The following is a 21,811-nucleotide window of genomic DNA, read 5'->3' on the forward strand; positions in this document are numbered from 1 at the left end:
AGCTTGCACTGGGGCAGTCACATCTTTTACCCCAACGCCTGCTGCCCATATTTACTGTCTGGCCACTTTATTAGAGACGCACCGTCTCTGTGTCTTTTGTCCTGGAACGTAGTACGGTTGCGAGTTACGTGGTGGAGCTTGCACTGGGGCAGTTACATCTTTTACCCCAACGCCTGCTGCCCATATTTACTGTCTGGCCACTTTATTAGAGACGCACCGTCTCTGTGTCTTCTGTCCTGGAACGTGGTACGGTTGCGAGTTACGTGGTGGAGCTTGCACTGGGGCAGTCACATCTTTTACCCCAACGCCTGCTGCCCATATTTACTGTCTGGCCACGTTATTAGAGACGCACCGTCTCTGTGTCTGATGTCCTGGAACGTGGTACGGTTGCGAGTTACGTGATGGAGCTAGCACTGGGGCAGTCACATCTTTTACCCCAACGCCTGCTGCCCATATTTACTGTCTGGCCACTTTATTAGAGACGCACCGTCTCTGTGTCTTTTGTCCTGGAACGTAGTACGGTTGCGAGTTACGTGGTGGAGCTTGCACTGGGGCAGTCACATCTTTTACCCCAACGCCTGCTGCCCATATTTACTGTCTGGCCACTTTATTAGAGACGCACCGTCTCTGTGTCTTTTGTCCTGGAACGTAGTACGGTTGCGAGTTACGTGGTGGAGCTTGCACTGGGGCAGTTACATCTTTTACCCCAACGCCTGCTGCCCATATTTACTGTCTGGCCACGTTATTAGAGACGCACCGTCTCTGTGTCTGATGTCCTGGAACGTGGTACGGTTGCGAGTTACGTGGTGGAGCTTGCACTGGGGCAGTCACATCTTTTACCCCAACGCCTGCTGCCCATATTTACTGTCTGGCCACGTTATTAGAGACGCACCGTCTCTGTGTCTGATGTCCTGGAACGTGGTACGGTTGCGAGTTACGTGGTGGAGCTTGCACTGGGGCACTCACATCTTTCCCCCTGCACCTGATGCATGAGAGGGGGAAGGTTTTGTCGTTCCCCTTCATTTCCTTCTCATGCCAAAAGCCTGAGACGCACCCGTCACATTTAAACCAGCACCACTGGAATGCTAGAAGACGTTTTTGGACATGTTTCTGAGAGGCTTTACCTCGTTTTACCAAAAACAGGCGCTCAGAACCGCACTGCACAGGTTTTGGCCATATTTGGGAAAAGTCCCCGCCCCCGGAGTCCATATTTGCCAGGCGCATACGTGATCTGCACGCCTATTGGCCGCCCTGGCCCCGGGAGGCGGGCCTATGCAAACGAGCGCCTGGGCGGCTGAATCACGGGCTGCAGGCAGGAAAAGGTGGCGGCGGCGGCGGCGGGACAGGCCATCAGCGCGGCTCATTCACCTTCCGCCGGCGACCATGGCGCAGCCGGACAACAAGAAGTTCTTCGAGAGCCTCTCCGGAGCCGGGAAAGCCATCGCGGTGCTGACCAGCGGCGGGGATGCGCAAGGTGGGTTGGACCCGGGGACGATGGCGATGCGCGGCGCGGCTGCTCCGGGTGCGGCGCTCGGTGACATTGCGTCGGAGGATGGGCCCGTAGAGGGCGACGCGGCGGCATTTTCTCGGCCGCCTCGGACGATTTCGTCGTGTTAGCATGCGGCTAAGACGCGCCGCGTCTCTGCTGCATTGCGGGGTTCGGTCCCGTCAGTTGTCCCCAACTAGCGGTGACGAGCTGCGACCCCCCGACCCCGGACTCGGGAGGCCGGTGATGCCCGTCAGCAGCGGGAGGAAAGGAGGAGGAGGAGGAGAGGAAAACGCCTACGTGAGGATCCGGGCCCACGGGCCGCGCTGACGTCACAGGATGCCCACGGTCACGCGCTGCACGCGCGCGCCCGGTGGCACCCACCGTCACGCCGCTGTGACCTCTGGCGATCCCGGGGGTCATGGGTCAGGTTCTGGAACGTTCTTTTTTTCTTTGGAAAGTGTTGTATTTCCTCCTGATGTATTAGTAACGGCGGGCGTGGCGCTGACACGCAGCCGTGGACCTCGCCACCAGCCCTCCACACGCCACCCACATAACTTCCCACGCCTCACTAGCTGAGGTCAGAGGTCGGCGTGTAAACATGACCCTCAGCACGTCCGCCTGATCCTCATTGGAGGTGTTCCAGAGGATTGTGGGTAATCTATGCCAGTCCAATATAGTAAAATGCGGTTTTGTGGTTGGCTGCTGCTCAGAACGGAGTGACTGTGGTGTTACGAACGTCACTCTGTCACTCTTGTAGTTCAGTCCACCACTTCCTTAGCTTACATGTACATGTTAACCAGAGCGACGTTACGATCAGCAGGGACAGTCCCACCCTGGAGACACTCGGGGTTAAGTGTCCTGCTTGGGGACACAATGGTAGTAAGTGGGGTTCGGACCTGGGTCGGACCTGCAGCATGTAGTAGTTTCATCAACGATGGGCTTATAACCAAAGACCAGCGGAGACGAGTGCGGGAAATTCGTACAGTAAAGTGAAACTAAAAAGTGATTGTCACTTGTGATACACAGCACACAGTGCACACAGTGAAATTTGTCCTCTGCATTTAACCATCACCCTGAGTGAGCAGTGGGCACCATGACAGGCGCCCGGGGAGCAGTGTGTGGGGCCGGTGCTTTGCTCAGTGGCAGATCGGGATTCCAACTGGCAACCTTCTGATTACGGGGCCGCTTCCTTTACCGCTAGGCCACCACTGGCCCGGTCTTTCATCTTGAGTGATGCGGTGTCACGGTGAAATGTGAAAGTGAAGCGATTGTCATTGTGATACACTGCAGCACAGCGACACGGTGAAACGTGTCCAGCAGTGTGTGGGGACGGGACCTTCATCAATGGCACCCCGGTGGCACCTTGGCGGATTGTAAAACAGCTGTAAAAGTGAACGTGTTGATGTGTAGGGATGGTTCTAGAAGAACTGGGCGTCGGTCCCTCCCAACTCCGCAAAATAATGAACGAAATTGTATTGCAGCCCAGAGCCACTTTCTCTACACAGAAGCAAACGCTTTAGGCAAATCAATATCTGATCAATATCTGACGTTAACAGAATAAATTCTCACCGCTTTGCATTGTGTCAGTATTGTTTTGCACAGCGCTGTATAAAGATCAAAAATACAATAATACGGAATAAATATGCTTCGTAACACAAGAACCTGCATAATATGTAAATAATAATTAAAAGGCAGTTCATTATACCTGAACTCGCTGAAAAGGAGGTGAGTCCTGGTTTATATTTTATCTCTGTGTGTGTATAAATATATATATAAACATATGTAAAGATTAAAACTGAGTAATAACATAGATAACTAGTAAAAACACATTTATACGCCAGTGGAACATAATCTGCCGTGTCTGGGCTTTGGTGAGTTTATGTGGCGATTATTGGACCGTCGTCTGCGTTCTCCGGTGGGACGGCCTCCGCGGCGGGTTGCCTGGTAACAGTGTAGGAGCGGAACGTCTAGTTTTCAGGACGAGGTGAAACCGAATCTGTCCGCAGGTACTTCCTCCTCCAGGCTCCGCCTACCCCTGAGACCAGGGAGGAGAAAGTGTTCTGGAGGTTCCACCAAAAGCACAGTAAACCGAGCCTCCAACACACACTCACACACACACACACACACACACACACACACACACTGAGGCTGAGTGACTGTTATAAGAGACTTGTGTCACGTGCGCGGTTTCTGCTCGCGGTTTTACGGTCGTGACTCCTCGGCCTGTAAATGTTTACTCTGCACGACTGCTCTGCTCGATACTTCAAGAACGTCAGCCAAGCATGTCCACGGTAATCTCCACACGGTGTCCATCTTCTCCGGGTCGGCACCAAACGCAACAGGAAGTCCTCCTCCTCTTACCGTTCTTACCGTTCTTTTTCGTTGCAGGAATGAATGCGGCCGTGAGGGCCGTGGTCCGAATGGGAATCTACGTTGGAGCCAAAGTCTACTTCATCCATGAGGTCAGTATCCATGTCGCGTGGCGTCATGTGCCACAGCTCACTGCCGTTCTGATTGGCTGAGACGAATCCTCGCTTTAAATACGGGCTCCGTTATCATTAAATAACGTATTACGCTGGTTGTGGACACAGCTGCACTTTTAAAGTGTGAAAAAAGGGTTGACTGTGGTGTTATTATACCGGAAGAATGCTGACTTTTGCCCTAAATACTAGGGTTGTGTGATACTGTACATATCCTAAAGTTTCTAAAGTTCACTGAAAATGCAAAAACAATGCTGATATACAAGACTTTTTTTTTTGGCAGTTTTGCTCTGCCTGAAATGCCAGGCACTATTTGTACAGCGCCATCTACAGGATTGGAGGCTGTAGCCGCACACTGACTCTCACCTCTGCTGAAATTGTATACAAAAAAATAAAAATATATATCGATATTTGATGTCCCTGTATCAACACGGTATCACCACGTAAAATACTGTGACATATTGCTATATAAATATGTATTGGATGCTGCTGATTCTTTGAAACTCGGAGCTGCTGTTGATAACACGACTCGAGCCGTTCTAAATTCGGACGCGTTGTTCCCGGAACACCCGCCGCATCCTTCTTTGTCCGTGTGTGTCGTGCAGGGATATCAGGGCATGGTGGACGGGGGTGATAACATTAAGGAGGCCACGTGGGAGAGCGTCTCCAGCATGCTGCAAGTGGTGAGTGGTGCTGCTGATCCCAGGTCAGGTGAAATGCTGTGTTAACAGTGCTGTAGAGAGAAGTTCTTGTTCATGTGTGTAGAATTGATGCCAAACTCTTTTTGGCGGACTGCTTTAATTTTAGTTTTAGTCTTTGTGTCTTGTCATGTCCACATAGCCTAGTGGGTAACCGGAACACCCAGTTTCGAACCCCACTTACTACCATTGTGTCCCTGAGCAAGACATTTAACCCTGAGTGTCTCCAGTGGGGGACTGTCCCTGTAACTACTGAGGCGCTCTGGATAAGGGCGTCTGGTAACTACTGTAAATTTGAAAGCATCCATACTTAGTCTAGTCAAATTTCAAGCATTTTAGTCAGAATTATCCATGAGTATTTTAGTCTAGTTTTAGTCAACGAAAACTGATGACAATTTAGTCTTAATTTTAGTAAAAATTTTGTGAAAATTGTATTTTAGTCTCTTTTTTTTTTAAGTAATACAATTCTATTTTACCGAGTATATATATTACAAGTTCCTAGTTTCTTTTAACCAAACCCACAATTCATAATTAAAACAAGGTTATCTTATTATTTTATTATTGTTACCTTATAGACTCAAGAATTCGTGACATCCATTCCGGACACGGAAGACGTGATTTGATCCGTGTTTTCCGACACACGTTCTGTTTTCTTTTCCACTTCATTGTTAAAGAAAGTGTCCAAAGATGAATTCGTCATTTTCTCCCAGACATCTGCTCACCCATCACAAGTACCTGAAATCGAATTAATGCGTATTGCGGAAGTCATGTCACCAGTGCGACCAGATGGGACATGCAGGAACCAGGAATCGCAATATAAAAACGATTAAAACGCGGCGAATTAACATCTCATTTAAGAGACATTTTAGTGTCATTTTGCATTGTTACTTACCCCGTGTTAATTTAAGTGCACCCCGGTCAGAACGAGTGTGGCATCGTTCCAGGGCGGGACGGTCATCGGCAGCGCCCGCTGCAAGGAGTTCCGGGCGCACGAGGGCCGGCTGAAGGCGGCGCACAACCTGGTGCAGCGCGGCATCACCAACCTGTGTGTGATCGGAGGAGACGGCAGCCTGACCGGGGCCAACCTCTTCCGGGAGGAGTGGAGCGGCCTGCTGGCGGAGCTGGTGCAGCAAGGTGAGGTCGGGTCAGCGCCGGGGGCATAAAAACGGCATCACCGCGTTCACAATCCCTTCCAGTGGGACCTGTGTTGCTTATCAGCCTTCAGTTTGGAGGAAGAAGAGGAAATGAGCGCGTTGGATGTAAATGTTTGGACGTTGCATGTTGAGAGGTGTGTTATATTTGAAGTGAAGTGATTGTCACTTGTGATACACAGCAGCACAGCACACGGTGCACACAGTGAAATTTGTCCTCTGCATTTAACCCATCACCCTGAGTGAGCAGTGAGCGGCCATGACAGGCGCCCGAGGAGCAGTGTGTGGGGACGGTGCTTTGCTTGGTGGCACCTCAGTGGTACAGAAACTTTCTGATTATGGGGCCGCTTCCTTAACCGCTAGGCCACCACTGTTTCACCATGGGGGTTAAAGACAGTTTGGTGCAGGTGGGCGGTTAGGCACCGTCTCCATTTTGCGGTGCCAGAGAATGAAGGCATTCTTGTTAAAAAGTGGGCGTGTTGTGCCGGTGACTCCGCCTACCAGCTTGTACAAATAAAAAGCTCTTATTCCAGCCGGAATGATTCAGATGTGCGTATGCACACAGCGCTTTTGCTTTAATTTGTTAATTAAAGTGGTGTGATTGTCATTGTGAAACAATGAAATATGTCCTCTGCTTTTAACCATCACATCAGGGAGCAGTGTGTGGGGACGGTACCTTCATCAAGGAGACCCCAGTGGCCCCTTCTGATTACGAGACCGCTTCCTTAACCGCTAGGCCACCCTTTGTGTCAGGAATGGGTTATTTCACACCATTTTCACACATCACCCACCCGTGGGTTACTTTAAAGTAAAAACAGTGAAGTGATTGTCACATGTGACACCCAGCAGCACAGCACACAGTGAAATTTGTCCTCTGCATTTAACCCATCACCCTGAGTGAGCAGTGGGCAGCCATGACAGGCGCCCGAGGAGCAGTGTGTGGGGACGGAGCTTTGCTCAGTGACACCTCAGTGGCACCTTGGCGGATCGGGATTCGAACCGGCAACCTTCTGATTACGGGGCCGCTTCCTTAACCGCTAGGCCACCCTTTGTGTCAGGAATGGGTTATTTCACACCATTTTCACACGTCACCCACCCGTGGGTTACAGGGACAGAGTAGATTATGGAGGATGGATGAGGAAGAAAAGAACCTGGTTTGTAATTTGTATTTGTAACGTGGCTCCTGTACGAGGAGGATCTGCTCAGGCTTTAACGTTCGCTCGCTGCTGCTCGTCTCCTTCCAGGCCTGATTGACGAGGAGGCGTCTCAGAAGTACTCCGCCCTGCACATCGTGGGCATGGTGGGCTCCATCGACAACGACTTCTGCGGCACAGACATGACCATTGGGACGGATTCGGCTCTGCACCGGATCATTGAGGTGGTGGACGCCATCATGACCACGGCGCAGAGGTAGCTGCGCCGACGCCTGCTTTCACAACTTCACCCACCCACCGTGACATTTTACTGACCGCGGGCTTCTACTTTCAGTCACCAGAGGACGTTTGTGCTGGAGGTGATGGGGAGGCATTGTGGGTAAGATTTCACATATTGATGTTTACAGCACATGTGTTCAACTCGGCCACGTTATCGCAAGATCACTTTGTATGCACCTGTTGTTTGGCCGATGTGACACGGGCTGGTGGTGCACGGGCTGCGGATCCCATAATGCAATGCGCACTTTGCTGCAAAACTACGCACTGAGTTCGCGCACCACTTTGGAGACTTTGAAGCACGAAAAAAAATTTCGAGCTGCTTCAGAACCCTGCGGTTTAAAGTTCACGTTCGGCAAGGCAACTGAAGCGCTGCATTGTGGGATATGTAGTGTGTGTGTTGTCGGCACATCTCATTTGTTGCTGCAAAAGTCCTTAGCTTAAATGCAGTGACAAAAAAACAATGTTAAAGCTGACTACATTAGAGCTTTAACAGTTCACAAATCGAAGTGCAAAAAGGTGAGCATGTTCACGTTTTCATCGAGTGATGAGGTGAGAGAATATTGCCGCTACTGCTGATCACCCTACACAGTCCATTCCTTTTGTGGACGCTGTTTGGATTCCACTCACCCTACTTAATAAAATGATTGTGATCTGCAGACATCTGCCGTTTTTTTTTTCTTTTTTCATTTTAAAAATAACTTTTACGACATTTTATTGTAAAAATACGTACTTTGCGCCACTGTTTTAGAAAACGTGCCTCTTAAGTGGCAAATTTTGGCATTTTAAATACTCTGAAATCCCGGGTAATCCCTGCAACACAAGTTACTAATGTGTGTGTGTGTGTGTGTGTGTTAAGGTACCTGGCACTAGTGAGCGCTCTGGCGTGTGGAGCAGACTGGGTGCTGATCCCTGAGATGCCTCCAGAGGATGGCTGGGAGGAGAAGATGTGCCAGAAGCTCTCGGCGGTACACATACGACACAACTGAACAACACAACACAAAACTTCTTAGAAGCTGAGTTAACTAAAAATAAAATAGACATTTATTTATTCCATCTACCAGAGAAATCCTGTTTTATGAAAACCTTCCGTCCAGAAACTATAAACTTAAACACCACATCATGGCAGCAACATTTCAACCCAACAACACCGCCAGAATGCTGGAGCTTCTCACTGTACAGTTACTGTACTGATGTGTATTAAGTCCATAAAATAATACACATATCTGTAATTACTGTCGTGTACATTTTGAAATCTTTAACCTCTATTTTAATATTGAGTTTGAATATTGGAATGAACACAAAAAATGTTTTTTTTGCACATACAGAATATGTTTATTTTCAGAACAAGAGCGTAATCCGCTTAACTATTTATGATCAGAAATAACATGTATTGGAAAAAAAAGCCCTATTTCTGTACACGTGTGGAAATGACTGTGTTCCCTGCCACTAGACGCGATCCCGAGGGTCCCGCTTGAACATTATTATAGTGGCAGAGGGGGCCACTGACAGACATGGGAAAGCCATAACCTCTAGCATTGTCAAGGATGTGAGTACCTGGATGACCTGCCAGGGCGGGGTCTGAAGAGCATGGAGACCCGGTATATACAGGGTATATTTACAGGGTATATTTTTTTAATCTAAATGCACTGTCCCAAAAACAATTTGTTTTGCTAATGGTGACAATTATTAGTTTTTTTTTAGTACAATTACTAAAGGCGCCTAAAAATAAATAAATAAATATATATATATACACACACACACACACACACACACACACACACATATATATATATATATATATATATATATATATAAAGCAAATATAGATCATATGCACAAGATTAGTTCCATGTCAACTCAGGACTACGTGGATGTGACTGCTGACACGTGTAAGGTCTCCAGGTTCTTCGACGACCCCGCCCTTCCTTTATTATTCCTTTTGTATGTGACGTGTCTCTTGCCCCCCTCCCCCGTAGAAACGAGCAGGAAAGAAAAGGCTGAATATCATAATTGTGGCCGAGGGAGCCATAGATCATAACAACAAGCCCATAACCACGTCTTATATCCAGGATGTAAGTACTGCGGGGTCTTGCTGTCCAGCTCCTGCACTGACCTCTGACCTCTTGGCTCTCTTCGGCCTGTGTGTGCCTCCACTGTCTCAGCGCTCTCCCCTGGTCGTGCCTTGCGCCCGCCACACACTACTTCTGACTATTTTCAGCTCTTTTTTTGCACATTAAACGGCTTCATCATGTAACCTTACGATGGAACGATTAATACTAAAATAATGACAATAATTGTGATCCAATTACTAATAAACCATTTTTTTTTTATCCAACGTAATACGTAATGTCTTTGAAATATAAATGTGATGATGATTGCAGAAAGGTAGGTCCTGCAGGAGTTGCACTGGTAATGCTTACTGCGCAGTACTGTATGCGGCTGCGGGATTAGGGATTGCGCTAATCTGATTCCACCCTCCATCCTGTATTCTTGCATGTCCACTGCCTGGTTTTTCCCCCTGAGCCTGTCAAAACCAGGACTTAGTTCACAATGTTTAAGTTGCTAGAGTGCCGAATAGCGAAAGTGTTCATAATCATTTTTCAAATGACCCGTCCTCCAGCTGGTGGTCAGCCGCCTGGGCTTCGACACGCGCGTGACCATCCTGGGCCACGTCCAGAGGGGCGGGACGCCGTCGGCTTTCGACCGGATCCTGGTGAGCGTGCGTGCCATCGTTTCAGGATAAGGACTTTAGCAGATCAGCTCAGCGCTGCACGTGATATGATACGCGTGCATGTGTTGTTTTTTTTTATCTTGACCAGCGATAATTCTCTTTATAACCAAAATGTTATAAATTCGTATGTTTGATATATGCATTAATAACATTTGAATATAAATTACGGGGTGCATTAGATTTGAGTTTGCCTGTATATTATACACATGATTGTTGTGTTCAGGCCAGTCGAATGGGGGTGGAGGCGGTGCTGGCGCTGCTGGAGACCACGGCGAACACGCCCGCCTGCGTCGTGTCTCTGTGCGGGAACCAGTCCGTGCGGCTGCCGCTGATGGAGTGTGTGCAGATGGTAGGTCTTATTACGTATTGCATGTATAATCTGTGGGTATGAACAACATTAACGGACGTGCAATCACGCTGTGTTCATCACAGACCCAGGAGGTACAGAAGGCCATGGATGAAGGACGCTTCGAGGAGGCGGTGAAGCTGCGCGGGAGGTGGGCCGCTCTTATATAATTAGGGCTGGCCGATTATACGATCGTGATCGATGATCGTGATCGATGATCGTGGGAAAACAATCCAGCTTGATCACGGTGTTCAGCCAAAAATTACACAAAATAACGTGAAAACTAGAGAAAGCAAGCCAGAGCATGCATGGCGGCAATGCATCACGTCCTCACACAACAGAATGAGAGAGAATGTGTGGATCGCCGCGTGCGTTTCCGATTCTACAGACAGACTACATCCTGATTGGCTTATCTTGCAAAGTAAGCCAATCAGATTTCAGTGTGGGCGGGCTTTTGTTTAACTACTTGAGGAGGTTATGATAACTTTGAAAAACGATAACTGTTATCGGTTGAGTGGAGCCTGAGCTTGAACAAGCTGAATAATATTAGTTAAAATGTTGGCGCTTTAGTTTTGTACTGTAAATTTATTGCCATTGGGAATTACACACTGAAAAATGTCCAGAATCTGATGGAAACGGGAGTTTGGGGGGTTGCGATAATGTCTGGAAAAGGGAAGCCCTGCAGAAAAACTTTCTGAATCACCGGCGTAAAAAGCTAGCATTTACATGTAAAGTATTTACCAGACACCCTTATCCAGAGCACCTTACAATCAGTAGTTACAGGGACAGTCCCCCCCTGGAGACACTCAGGGTTAAGTGTCTAGCTCAGGGACACGATGGTAGTAAGTGAGGTTTGGTTACCCGCGAGGCTACTACCACCCTAAGCCCTCTAGCAAAGTGCTAAAAGGGCTGCGAAAGCATGGTTTCATATCTTAATAAACTTCAGTTTCAGGCTGGCAATATCAGAAAAAACGGGAGAAAAATCGTGATTTATCAGTATTATCATCACACGACAGGTGAAAGTGAAGTGATTGTCACACGTGATACACAGCAGCACCTGATCCAGTGCCTGATCCAGCGGGAACGATGGAGTAGCTCGCCGAGCTCACGCTGTGTGTTTCTGCAGGAGCTTTGAGAACAACCTGAAGACGTACAAGCTGCTGGCTCACCGCAAACCCGAGTCTGAACTTCCACACGTGAGTTGTAGCGAGACCCCACCGACCTCCGACCTCCTTAACCTCAGGGTTAAGTGCTTTATTAGCAGGGTTCCAACACCAACACACTACATGTTACCTATGCACATATTAGTTTATCATTAAGTTGTCGTTCATTGACCTCTAGTCTACTACTAGTTTTAATTCCAGGTCGATGGCCCCGGATGACGTTGTCATGTCCCGTTTCTTTTCCAGAGCAACTTCAACGTGGCCGTGCTGAACGTGGGCGCCCCCGCGGCCGGCATGAATGCGGCTGTTCGCTCTGCTGTCAGGGTGGGCATATCCGAGGGACACAAGATGTTTGCGGTCAGCGACGGCTTCGAGGGCTTCCACAAGGGACAGGTGGGTCTGGAGAAATAGTCCTTCCCTCAGAGAGATTAGGGTTAAGAGGCAGCGGGTGGCCGAGAGGGCCAGGTTAGCGTAAGGCATTTACCCTCCCTGACGTTGTCTGCAGCCCTGCAGTTCCCACTCTCCACCAGCAGAGGGCACCACAGGCCCAGAGTTCTACCTCCACAGCACAGATTCAAACCCAATATCTACCAGGGGTATGTGTACATACTTCCCGTGTCGTAGCATTTAAACGATACTAGAGCAAGGGTGCAACCCAGGGATGAGTGTACAGGAGAGGGGAATATAGGTAAAAATGATTCTGTTGCCCCGCCCACCTGCATTGAACATCTGTCCACCTTATATTACCTGTTATATTTCCTGATTTTTCAGTGAGGTTAAGCATTGGACAAAGTATAAGAACTTAACATAGTACAATGAATAGATTTTCTTTATGTCCTAAGAGTTACTGCAAGAAATTTTGCGTAAAAATGTAAAGGAACACCAAAGAAGGAACACCATATAGCGTATATTTTTCAATTATAGAAATCAATTTTCAGTCTTTCAGTCTTTGCTTTTTATACGGAAATATGCATTAACATTTCAAATGTTGCTGTGTGTAAAACTGAATCCGGTGATCTCGCAGAGATGATATTTTCCATCTGAAGTCGTGCTCTGCAGGACACTGTTCTCCCTCCGTGGACCCGAATCGCATCACGAGCGTGTTTGTAAAGGCGAGCTGTGTGTTCACTGTCCCTCCAGATTAAAGAGATCAAGTGGGCCGACGTCGGCGGCTGGACGGGTCAGGGGGGATCTCTGTTGGGAACTAAACGGTGAGAGTTTTACCTTCAGGGCTCAGTAGCACCAGTACAGAACGATGAAAATGAATAAATCAATACGTTAACTGTGCAATAGTCAGTTCTTCCAACATATTTCCATGTCAGGGAGCATGTCACATGATTATGTATTTATTTGTTTGTTTATTTTAAAGAACACTTCCTGCTAAGCACATGGGCAAAATTGCAGAACAGATGCGGAAATATAACATCAATGCACTGCTTTTGGTCGGTGGATTTGAGGTATGATTTACTCCTCATTTTTCTGATAATTATTTTTTTTAAATGTGCCTTTCTGACATCATTGACTAATCATTGATTTATTAGGAGCTCCAGTAATTTTGTTAAAGGTACTTTTTAAATATAGCTATTTAGAAATCTGCAGTAATTAAAACATTAACAGTTTAATATGTTGTGCTAATTTAGTGGAAATGTATTACTGTGTTAACCTCTCCTTCCCATCAGCCCCTGCCTCTCCACACTTTCATTCTTGCACATTCATATGCATCATATACAGATATCATATACATATCATATACAGATAGCAGTTTTATTCATATGGAAACTAAAAAATAATTCTGATTTGACTAATTATAATTATTTAATTGTTAGATTTATACAGGGAGTGCAGAATTATTAGGCAAATGAGTATTTTGTCCACATCATCCTCTTCATGCATGTTGTCTTACTCCAAGCTGTATAGGCTTGAAAGCCTACTACCAATTAAGCATATTAGGTGATGTGCATCTCTGTAATGAGAAGGGGTGTGGTCTAATGACATCAACACCCTATATCAGGTGTGCATAATTATTAGGCAACTTCCTTTCCTTTGGCAAAAGGGATCAAAAGAAGGACTTGACAGGCTCAGAAAAATCAAAAACAGTGAGATATCTTGCAGAGGGGTGCAGCACTCTTAAAATTGCAACGCTTCTGAAGCGTGATCATCGAACAATCAAGCGTTTCATTCAAAATAGTCAACAGGGTCGCAAGAAGCGTGTGGAAAAACCAAGGCGCAAAATAACTGCCCATGAACTGAGAAAAGTCAAGCGTGCAGCTGCCAAGATGCCACTTGCCACCAGTTGCATCTGAATTAAAAACTACTTCCAAAAACATTCATCTTTGATATTAATGAGTTTTTTGGGTTCATTGAGAACATGGTTGTTGTTCAATAATAAAATTATTCCTCAAAAATACAACTTGCTTAATAATTCTGTACTCCCTGTACATATGGTGGATATTATTTCAGATTTTCTTGATGTAAAGACTGAAATTAAGATTATTTATTCTGTTTAAACTGAAATGTTTACATGTCTACTTTTTCTTTTTATATTCAGTGTTAGTTATTTGTTTTTATATTATTTTTCCTTTATTCTTTATCAGTTATTCACATCAACAGAATCCAGTATTTAATACATCCACCATAAAGGTAGTCTTTATATTTTAACAAACGTAAGTCTCAAATTCATTCAAATTGGCCAAGATTGTTATAGATATTTTAACATATCACTGATATCCATACTGACCTGAATTCACCTGCAGTCATTTCATGCTTCGTTCTCTAGAGACTCGCCTTCTACTTGGTGTGTGTGTGTGTGTATTTGACTGAGGTTGTTCTGTATTTGTTTTATATTTTTGTATACTGTATGTGTGCATATGATTATATATTTATGAAGTGTGTGTGTGCGTGTGTGGAGTGCTACCTGCCTGTCTCTCGCCGCCCGCTGCGACAGTCCTTGGCTCCTCCCCTCGGCACCCTGTCTGTCTTACTCTGCCCCCACCCCTCCCACCTGTCCCGCCTCCACCACCTCGCTCTCCACCCCCTGGCCAGTGCCAGTCTAAACGCCGGCTCTGCCGTGCCTGCAGGCTTACCTGGGACTGATGGAATTGTTAGAAGCCCGCGGAAAATATGACGAGTTCTGTGTCCCCATGGTCATGGTGCCGTCCACAGTGTCCAACAATGTCCCTGGCTCAGACCTCAGCATTGGCGCAGACACCGCTCTGAATGCCATCACGGATGTAAGTCGAGGCTGGCTGGCCGCAAAGACGGCTCGGGGGAGGGGGGCGGTGCCAGGGCTGAGCCCGCCCCCTTTCTCTTAGCTCACTCCTTTACCAGCAGCCGGCCATCAACTGACAACCAGTCACAGAATATGGGCTTTGTGGTTCAATTTTTAAAACGACAAACGCGATTTAAAAAAAAAAAAGACCATTATTACCAATTAACAAGAATTAGCATCATCATATAGTTTCTATATGATTGATGTGGCTGGTGTGGCGTGGCCTGGTAAGGCGCTGGGCGGAGCTCAGCAGCGCGCAGGTAAGTGTGTGGTGATGACATGGACGAAGCATGCTGTGCTGTGGCCTGTACACGTGTCTGCCATGTTCTATCAGGCTGTGCTGCATCCCCGGTAGACAATGCACCGACACACACCAGCACAGAACAGTGCCGCTGCTTGCAGTGGTGACACTGGTTCTGCTCATAAATGAACGGCGTAACGCTGGAATACGCCCTCTGGTGTCATAAAAACAAACACAAACCATGTCATAAACATTTTATACAAACTGTGCAGCAAACCGTGCAATGCTTAAACTGGTAAAAATGATTCCAGTAGGATTACCGGTAAAACCAGTGTCCAGAATTCATCAGAAAGAGCATATATAGCTTTAAGGAGACAGGTTAATACAACAATATGCACAGTATACAGTGTCTTGAAATGGTGTTTCTCACAGACACCCCATAGTGCTTCTAAATATAAAAATATCACGTATAATTATGAATTTGAAAAAAAATGACACTAAACATCTTAACACTAATCTCTAATCAAAACAGGAAAACCAAGATTCAGATAAGATGCTTCAAAGTTGCTGTGTGACTTTTCATAGCCGTCTGGTGCAGAGGCAATTTAATTAACGTAATTTCATTTACATAACTGGCCAGATTGAATTTTTAACAGCATTTCCCCCATAGTGCATCTATAAAAATATAAAAAGCTTACATATAATTAGGAATTAAAAAAAAAAACGACACTAAAATGAAACTAAACTTAAATACCTGTACACTAATCTCTGTAATCTAAACAGGAAAACAAAGATTCAGAGGCATTTTACATAATTACATTTCATAACCGGCCAGGCAGAATTTTTACCCGTAACACGTAATAAAGTGCAATAACGCTGCATTGCATGCACAGCTCCAGCGCCATTTAATCCAGCCGATTAAAGTGAAAGTGGCCCTCGGATACGTTGGGAAGTGGCACAGGGTGAGTTGAGACTCCAATTACATCTTCCTCCTGAGGTCTGGTGGACGGTGTGACTTCATAAACCGACAGCTTTCGCTGGGCCTTTCGCGTCGGGAAATTAGCCTAATGAGTCGAGGAGGGGAGCGAGGTAAACAAACCGGTTATTTACTGCTGAACATGATTTTACCAAACAGGAAGTGGAAGTGGTGGTGCATTGAACTCTGGTCCTTTTTCCGCTCCTCAGAACACAGAATTCTGGTGTCACGTTGCATAAAAAGTTGAATTTACGCTGAATACGACTGTTAGACCCGGCACCGAGCCGGAAAGGGAACTAACGCCAATCAGAAAATTAGTATACGTTGTGTCTGCTGTGCAAGGAGCACAGGAGCGGCAACCAATCGCGCTTTTTCCGCTTATCCACAACGAAACCGACTGATTGTTCAATACTCATTTTTACATTTTAAGCACGATTAATGATTAATTCTTTGCGTTATAACCAACTTATTAGTTATATGTTTTTAACCAGTTGACAGCCCTAAGAAATGGCTTCTCTGCAGTTCATGTTTGCGGTCATCCAATCATCAATGAGCCCACCCCCCAGGAACCAGAAATGATGGCTGGACCTTCGCATCTCGCCTACTAGCATGAAACACAGACAAAATAAGTCATTCTTGTGTCGGAGGCGGCAGCAGAAATGAGCCGAACCAATGGCGTACGCCGCAGTGCGAGGTGGAGAACGCATCTCAAGATTATCCCCTCCGGATTCTCCTCAAACCCTTCTGTAGTCGGCATCTTCACCATCGCCTAATTTCACCCCTCCCCCGTACCCCCCTCCTCCCTCTGCCAATGGGACGCCATCAGGAAGTCCAGCGGCTGGCGCCGGGTGCTCTTCACCGACACGCACACCACCCCTTACCGCGAACATCAACCGCTTACATATATGTGTGTGTGTGTGTGTGTGTGTGTGTGTGGACGCCGTGATCAGGCTCTAGAGTGTCTGCAGCAGCTGTACGACGCTCGGGACAAATTCGAGGAGTTCTGCGTGCCCATGTGCATGCTGCCCGCCACCATTAGTAACAATGTGCCGGGCACCGACCTCAGTATCGGGGCTGACACGGCCCTCAACGCCATCGTGGAGGTAAGAACCTCGCCGTGCCGCGCCGCGCCCCTCTCACCGCAGCGTTATTACCCGTCAAAGCGGTGACGCTGAGCTGCATGTCTGCATGCGTCTGGCCTGTTGGCAGAAAGATGTCGGCGCGCGCCGCTGCACCTGCTTAGAAGCTTTGCACACTCTTATATTTCACTTTTTTTTAGCTCGGATAAGATTTTAAAGTTTGCTTAAAGCCCCAACCAGACAAATATTTTGTTATCGACTGCCTTAGATCTGAGACATTTAGTGACAGATGTGGCCTGGTTAGTTTACATTTCTCCCTCTTTGCAATGCTGACACCTACGTAGCCGAGACAGTCTGTGGACATTCCAAATATGGCTTTATCTAGCTTGCAGCGTGTCCCCGTCTCATAGAGCAGGCTGTCTGATGAAGTGGGAGGGTTCCGTTTGAGTTCCTTTTCCCACTCGGCTACTTCTGTGCTAAAAATGATGATACAGCTAGCGAAACGAAGCGTTTTTCTGCAGACGCGTTCCACGCTGGGTTTTTCTGGACTTTGATTAGCGGCTCTCGTCATCCGCCGGCCATTTATTACTCGCCAGCGGAGATGACACTAATTCTTGGCGAGACGTGGTAGTAGCCTAGCGGCTAGTAAGACACTCGCCTATGAACCAGAAGACCCAGCAGGACACTTAACCCTGAGTGTCTCCAGGGGGGGACTGTCCCTGTAACTACTGATTGCGAGTCGCTCTGGATAAGGGCGTCTGGTAAATGCCGTAAACGTATTACTCCAGACGTGCGACCGCATCAAGCAGTCGGCCAGCGGCACCAAGCGGCGCGTCTTCATCATCGAGACGATGGGCGGCTACTGCGGCTACCTGGCCAGCGTGGGGGGGCTGGCCGCGGGGGCCGACGCCGCCTACATTTACGAGGAGCCGTTCGACATCCGAGACCTCCAGGTGAGACCCCGTCTGTCTGCCAATACATATAGGAACCCCTTGTTGGCTCCTTGACCTTTGACCTCCCTGTCTGTCTTCTCCCGCCTTCAGGCCAATGTGGAGCACCTGACTCAGAAGATGAAGACGAGCATCCAGAGGGGCCTGGTGCTGAGGTCCGCGGGGTCATGGGTCTTTGATCTTGTTCTCTGTTGATTTAACGTTTAGCATTTCGTAATGGGGCTAATATTCGCCGCGACTCTGCAGGAATGAGAACTGTAACGAGAACTACACCACGGACTTCATCTACCAGCTCTACTCCGAGGAGGGCAGGGGAGTGTTCGACTGCAGGAAGAACGTGCTGGGGCACATGCAGCAGGTACACACGCCTCGTAAATAACAAAAAGCATTCCTGACGTGTCCGTGACCTCTGACCTCATCATCTACATAACATGCTGGAGAGAGCTTCAGAAACACATAAATAAACGAACTGTCCTTTTCTCCAGGGAGGGGCGCCTTCTCCATTCGACCGCAACTTCGGGACCAAGATCGCAGCCAAGGCCATGCAGTGGATCTCCAAGAAGCTCGCCGAGACCTACAGACAAGGTGGGGCTGCCGGCGATCGACTAACGTCCCTAATCTGATAACCAATCATGCATTCTAATGCTCGAAATATGCCACTAATATCACCTCGCGAAACGTCTGAAGTCCTGTTCTCCTGTCTTCTGCCCCGCCACTATACATGCGGACGACAGATGAAGGTAAATCACTCTTCTTCCTTATTTGAAGATATTGACCGTCCTGAAGCAGCAGCTCCGCTTTTTAACTCTGCCCCATGTTATGGGCATTAATGCTCTCGTTCTGGTGCTGCCGCATGTCTTCTGTTCTTCTTCCCGCTTCTTCTTCAGCTCGTTTGGAATGCACTTTTTCGTATTCAGTGGTATTAGGACGTTTGTTAGGAGGTTCCTGACCTAAATTACGACTTCAGTTACGAGGTGTTTCAATAACGATTCGAAACGCACCTCAAAATCTACCTCAAGACATCGAGCACATCTGCCAAGCACGAACCGACAAGTGGCCCAACGTTTAAAAGCGGAATGTACCATGTCACCTTTGAGCATTTACAGTATGATGCCTGATGTAATGCTACTGTTGGTGTGTGTGTGTGTGTAGGCAGGGTGTTTGCTAACACGGAGGACTCGGCCTGCCTGTTAGGCATGCGCCGGCGTGCGCTCATCTTCCAGCCCGTGGTTCAGCTGAAGGCTGAGACGGATTTCGTGTGAGTTTTCCGTCCCCGTTACTATTCTGCTCACCTGTAGTCATGCACACACACACACACACATTTACATTTACAGCATTTATCAGACGCCCTTATCCAGAGCGACTTACAATCAGTAGTTACAGGGACAGTCTCCCTGGAGCAATTTAGGGTTAAGTGTCTTGCTCAGGGACACGATGGTAGTAAGTGGGATTCGAACCCGGGTCTTCTGGTTCATAGGCGAGTGTGTTACCCGCTAGGCTACTACCACCCTACACACACACACACCGACTGGACCCTGAACTCAGCAGAGTGCCACAAACTGACCTGACTCTTCACTGTTTTTATTAGCGGGTGAGAGTAGCCTAGCGTCGAGAATTTCACAAAAAATAACCATTTAATAAAGACAATTTACATTATTTTTCTCGAAGGAAATTGCTTCTCTGCTTTTAACCATCACCCTTGGTGAGCAGTGGGCAGCCATGACAGCAGCGTGTGGGGACGGTACCTCAGTGGTTCTGATTATGGGGCCACTTCCTTAACTGCTAGTACAATGCTGAACTTTTTTTACCAATCACTGAAACTAGTTCACAAGCAGCGAATCCCCACGGAAAGGATAGGTACTATAGACCGGAACACTGAGTGTCTCCAGGGGGGGACTGTCCCTGTAACTACTGATTGTAAGTCGCTTTGGATAAGGGCGTCTGGTAAATCCTGTAAATGGAATTATGCTGAGTATGTCATCTTGTGTCCTGTTCTCTGACCCCTGATCATTGTGCCCCTTTCCTCCCCACCCGTAATTGTGGGTCTCCCTCAGTCATAGGATCCCCAAGGAGCAGTGGTGGCTGAAGCTCCGCCCCCTAATGAAGATCCTCGCCAAGTACAGGACCAGCTACGACGTGTCCGACTCCGGCCAGCTGGAACACGTGGTCCACAACCGGCCCAAAGAGTCGGACGCCTCCGCCATCTGAGCGCCGCGTTTCGCAGGCCCCCTCGGCGAGGGGGGGGGGCAGGAGAGCGGGCGGGGCCGCGAAGAGTCATGTGTGGTGACGCGTGTTCATCGATTGCACTGTGCGACTCACTTTCTGCATTTCCTCTCAGTGTGGCCACTGCGAGTGGCGAGTCCGTTTCATTTCCGTTCAGCGCTTCGTGTCTGTCCGCACCCCGCCGCCGGGGGCGACGCCCACATACCGCACCACATGCCCTTGCTGAGGGTAGATGCATTTAGTTCCACTTGTTAGTGTGAAGTTGAGCGTATTTACTGTACTTTGTGAGACCAGCGCTGCGTTGCCGTATCTGACGTCGAGAGCACACTTTTGATGTGTTTTGAATGTGTTTCATCCATTAAAAAAAAAAAAAAGTGTTTTAATGTCTGATGGGAGAATAAAGTTCACGTGTGCGCAACACGGCACGCCTTTAATTATTCATTGATTATTTTACTCTCACAGCGCATCTGTTGCGCTGAGCATCATCTTCAAACGCCGCTGGAGATCAAATAAACGGCAACAAACCTGGCCACATGGAAGCTGGAGGCTGCATTCATTAAAGGTGCCGATCTAAAAAACAAAAAAAACAGCAGGTTTACAGTCTCCCCACTTTTCAGGGTGGATTTAAACGGCACATCTCACTCAGAAACGAGTACAAGCAACAACAAAAAGTACTTTTTCTGAAAAGTAGACAGGATATTAACACTCTTTCTATATTTTAGTGTCGCTGACTAGATAGTACATGAAAAAACTGCTATTCCAGGAAGCCTGATTGTCCAGGTTTTAGTCAGAATGGGTCAAGTGGGAATGCGCCTAACCTCACCCCCTCATTGGACCGTGCTCAGGTCACCTCCTCACCCATTGGTCAGTTCTTGTAACGTTTGGTTTAATTACTGTGCAGCTTCAGTCATGCGGCATCCTCCTTTTTGACCAGTAGGGGGCAGTGCAGCACCATGCAGATTACCCCCCACCTCCATTTCTGCAGCTCTCTCTCTCTCTCTCTCTATATATATATATATATATATATATAGAAGAGAGAGAGAGAAGTCCATGTGTGTGGGAAAAGTGTGTGTGTCATAATTACAAAGGTATATCGCTCCGAACGAGGAATTTCAATTTCCCCGGGGCCCAATAAGTTTGTGTGTACGTAATTGGGCCGCTATTTCACACCTAAATGGATTTTCTTTACAATTTGGAGTCGCTCGCGATTCGCCGGATTCCTGTTTTCTTCAGGAACGGAAATGCAGCAATTCGCAGGGAGCGGAATTAAAAAGGGGGGAAAAAAATGTCAGTGACTTTATGAGGACTGCATCTCCCCCCGCTTCTCCTTCCACTGCTGAAGGTGCTTTCTCCTAAGTCTGCCTTCCAAAGCACAAAATTAGCAACCCCAATCATTTGCTCTGATTTAAGAATGCAGAGCGAGGCTCCAGGGGTCATATGCATATTGATAATCAATAGCAATTACCATTTCATTTCTCTCTCGCTCACTCGCCCTTAAATATCACACACAGGTCCCATCTCGGTGGTCTGTTAAAAGGTCCTTTAATGAATGTGTGTTGCGCGATGACCCCGGGCCGCTACGA

At 47.5% G+C, this 21,811-nt stretch overlaps 1 protein-coding gene across 10 annotated transcripts; it reads left to right on the forward strand.

Annotated features, from left to right (window-relative positions):
• Positions 1-1,280: 1,280 nt before the first annotated feature.
• Positions 1,281-20,646, forward strand: pfkpa (phosphofructokinase, platelet a). 10 transcript variants are annotated; one of them, XR_003743326.1, is made up of 23 exons: positions 1,281-1,474; positions 3,878-3,951; positions 4,575-4,652; positions 5,612-5,801; positions 7,063-7,228; positions 7,307-7,351; positions 8,108-8,216; positions 8,702-8,797; positions 9,872-9,964; positions 10,206-10,331; positions 10,415-10,479; positions 11,455-11,524; positions 11,738-11,884; positions 12,632-12,702; positions 12,861-12,948; positions 16,927-17,079; positions 17,844-18,008; positions 18,099-18,160; positions 18,252-18,363; positions 18,491-18,590; positions 18,740-18,745; positions 19,158-19,325; positions 19,521-19,665. XR_003743326.1 is itself a non-coding variant. In XM_028963859.1 (23 exons), the coding sequence occupies exons 1-23, from the start codon at positions 1,384-1,386 to the stop codon at positions 20,211-20,213; spliced, it is 2,367 nt and encodes a 788-aa protein (XP_028819692.1). In that variant the 5' UTR covers positions 1,281-1,383; the 3' UTR covers positions 20,214-20,646. The 10 variants fall into 10 exon arrangements, 9 of the variants coding, with proteins under 9 accessions (XP_028819692.1, XP_028819745.1, XP_028819673.1 ...); XM_028963859.1 differs by lacking the exons at positions 16,927-17,079; positions 19,521-19,665 and adding exons at positions 14,569-14,721; positions 20,060-20,646 and having other exon boundaries at positions 19,158-19,263; XM_028963912.1 differs by lacking the exons at positions 18,740-18,745; positions 19,521-19,665 and adding exons at positions 14,569-14,625; positions 20,060-20,646 and having other exon boundaries at positions 16,978-17,079; positions 19,158-19,263.
• Positions 20,647-21,811: the final 1,165 nt, after the last annotated feature.

Source organism: Denticeps clupeoides, chromosome 2, assembly GCF_900700375.1.
Source record: "Denticeps clupeoides chromosome 2, fDenClu1.1, whole genome shotgun sequence".
Classification (NCBI taxonomy): Eukaryota; Metazoa; Chordata; class Actinopteri; order Clupeiformes; family Denticipitidae; genus Denticeps; species Denticeps clupeoides.

Excerpts from the sequence above, each read along its gene's own strand:
- pfkpa (XM_028963859.1), top strand. The coding sequence starts at position 1,384 with ATGGCGCAGCCGGACAACAAGAAGTTCTTCGAGAGCCTCTCCGGAGCC. Across the intron at positions 9,965-10,205 it reads CGGCTTTCGACCGGATCCTG|GCCAGTCGAATGGGGGTGGA; the intron begins GTGAGCGTGCGT and ends TGTTGTGTTCAG. Across the intron at positions 11,885-12,631 it reads AGGGCTTCCACAAGGGACAG|ATTAAAGAGATCAAGTGGGC; the intron begins GTGGGTCTGGAG and ends CTGTCCCTCCAG.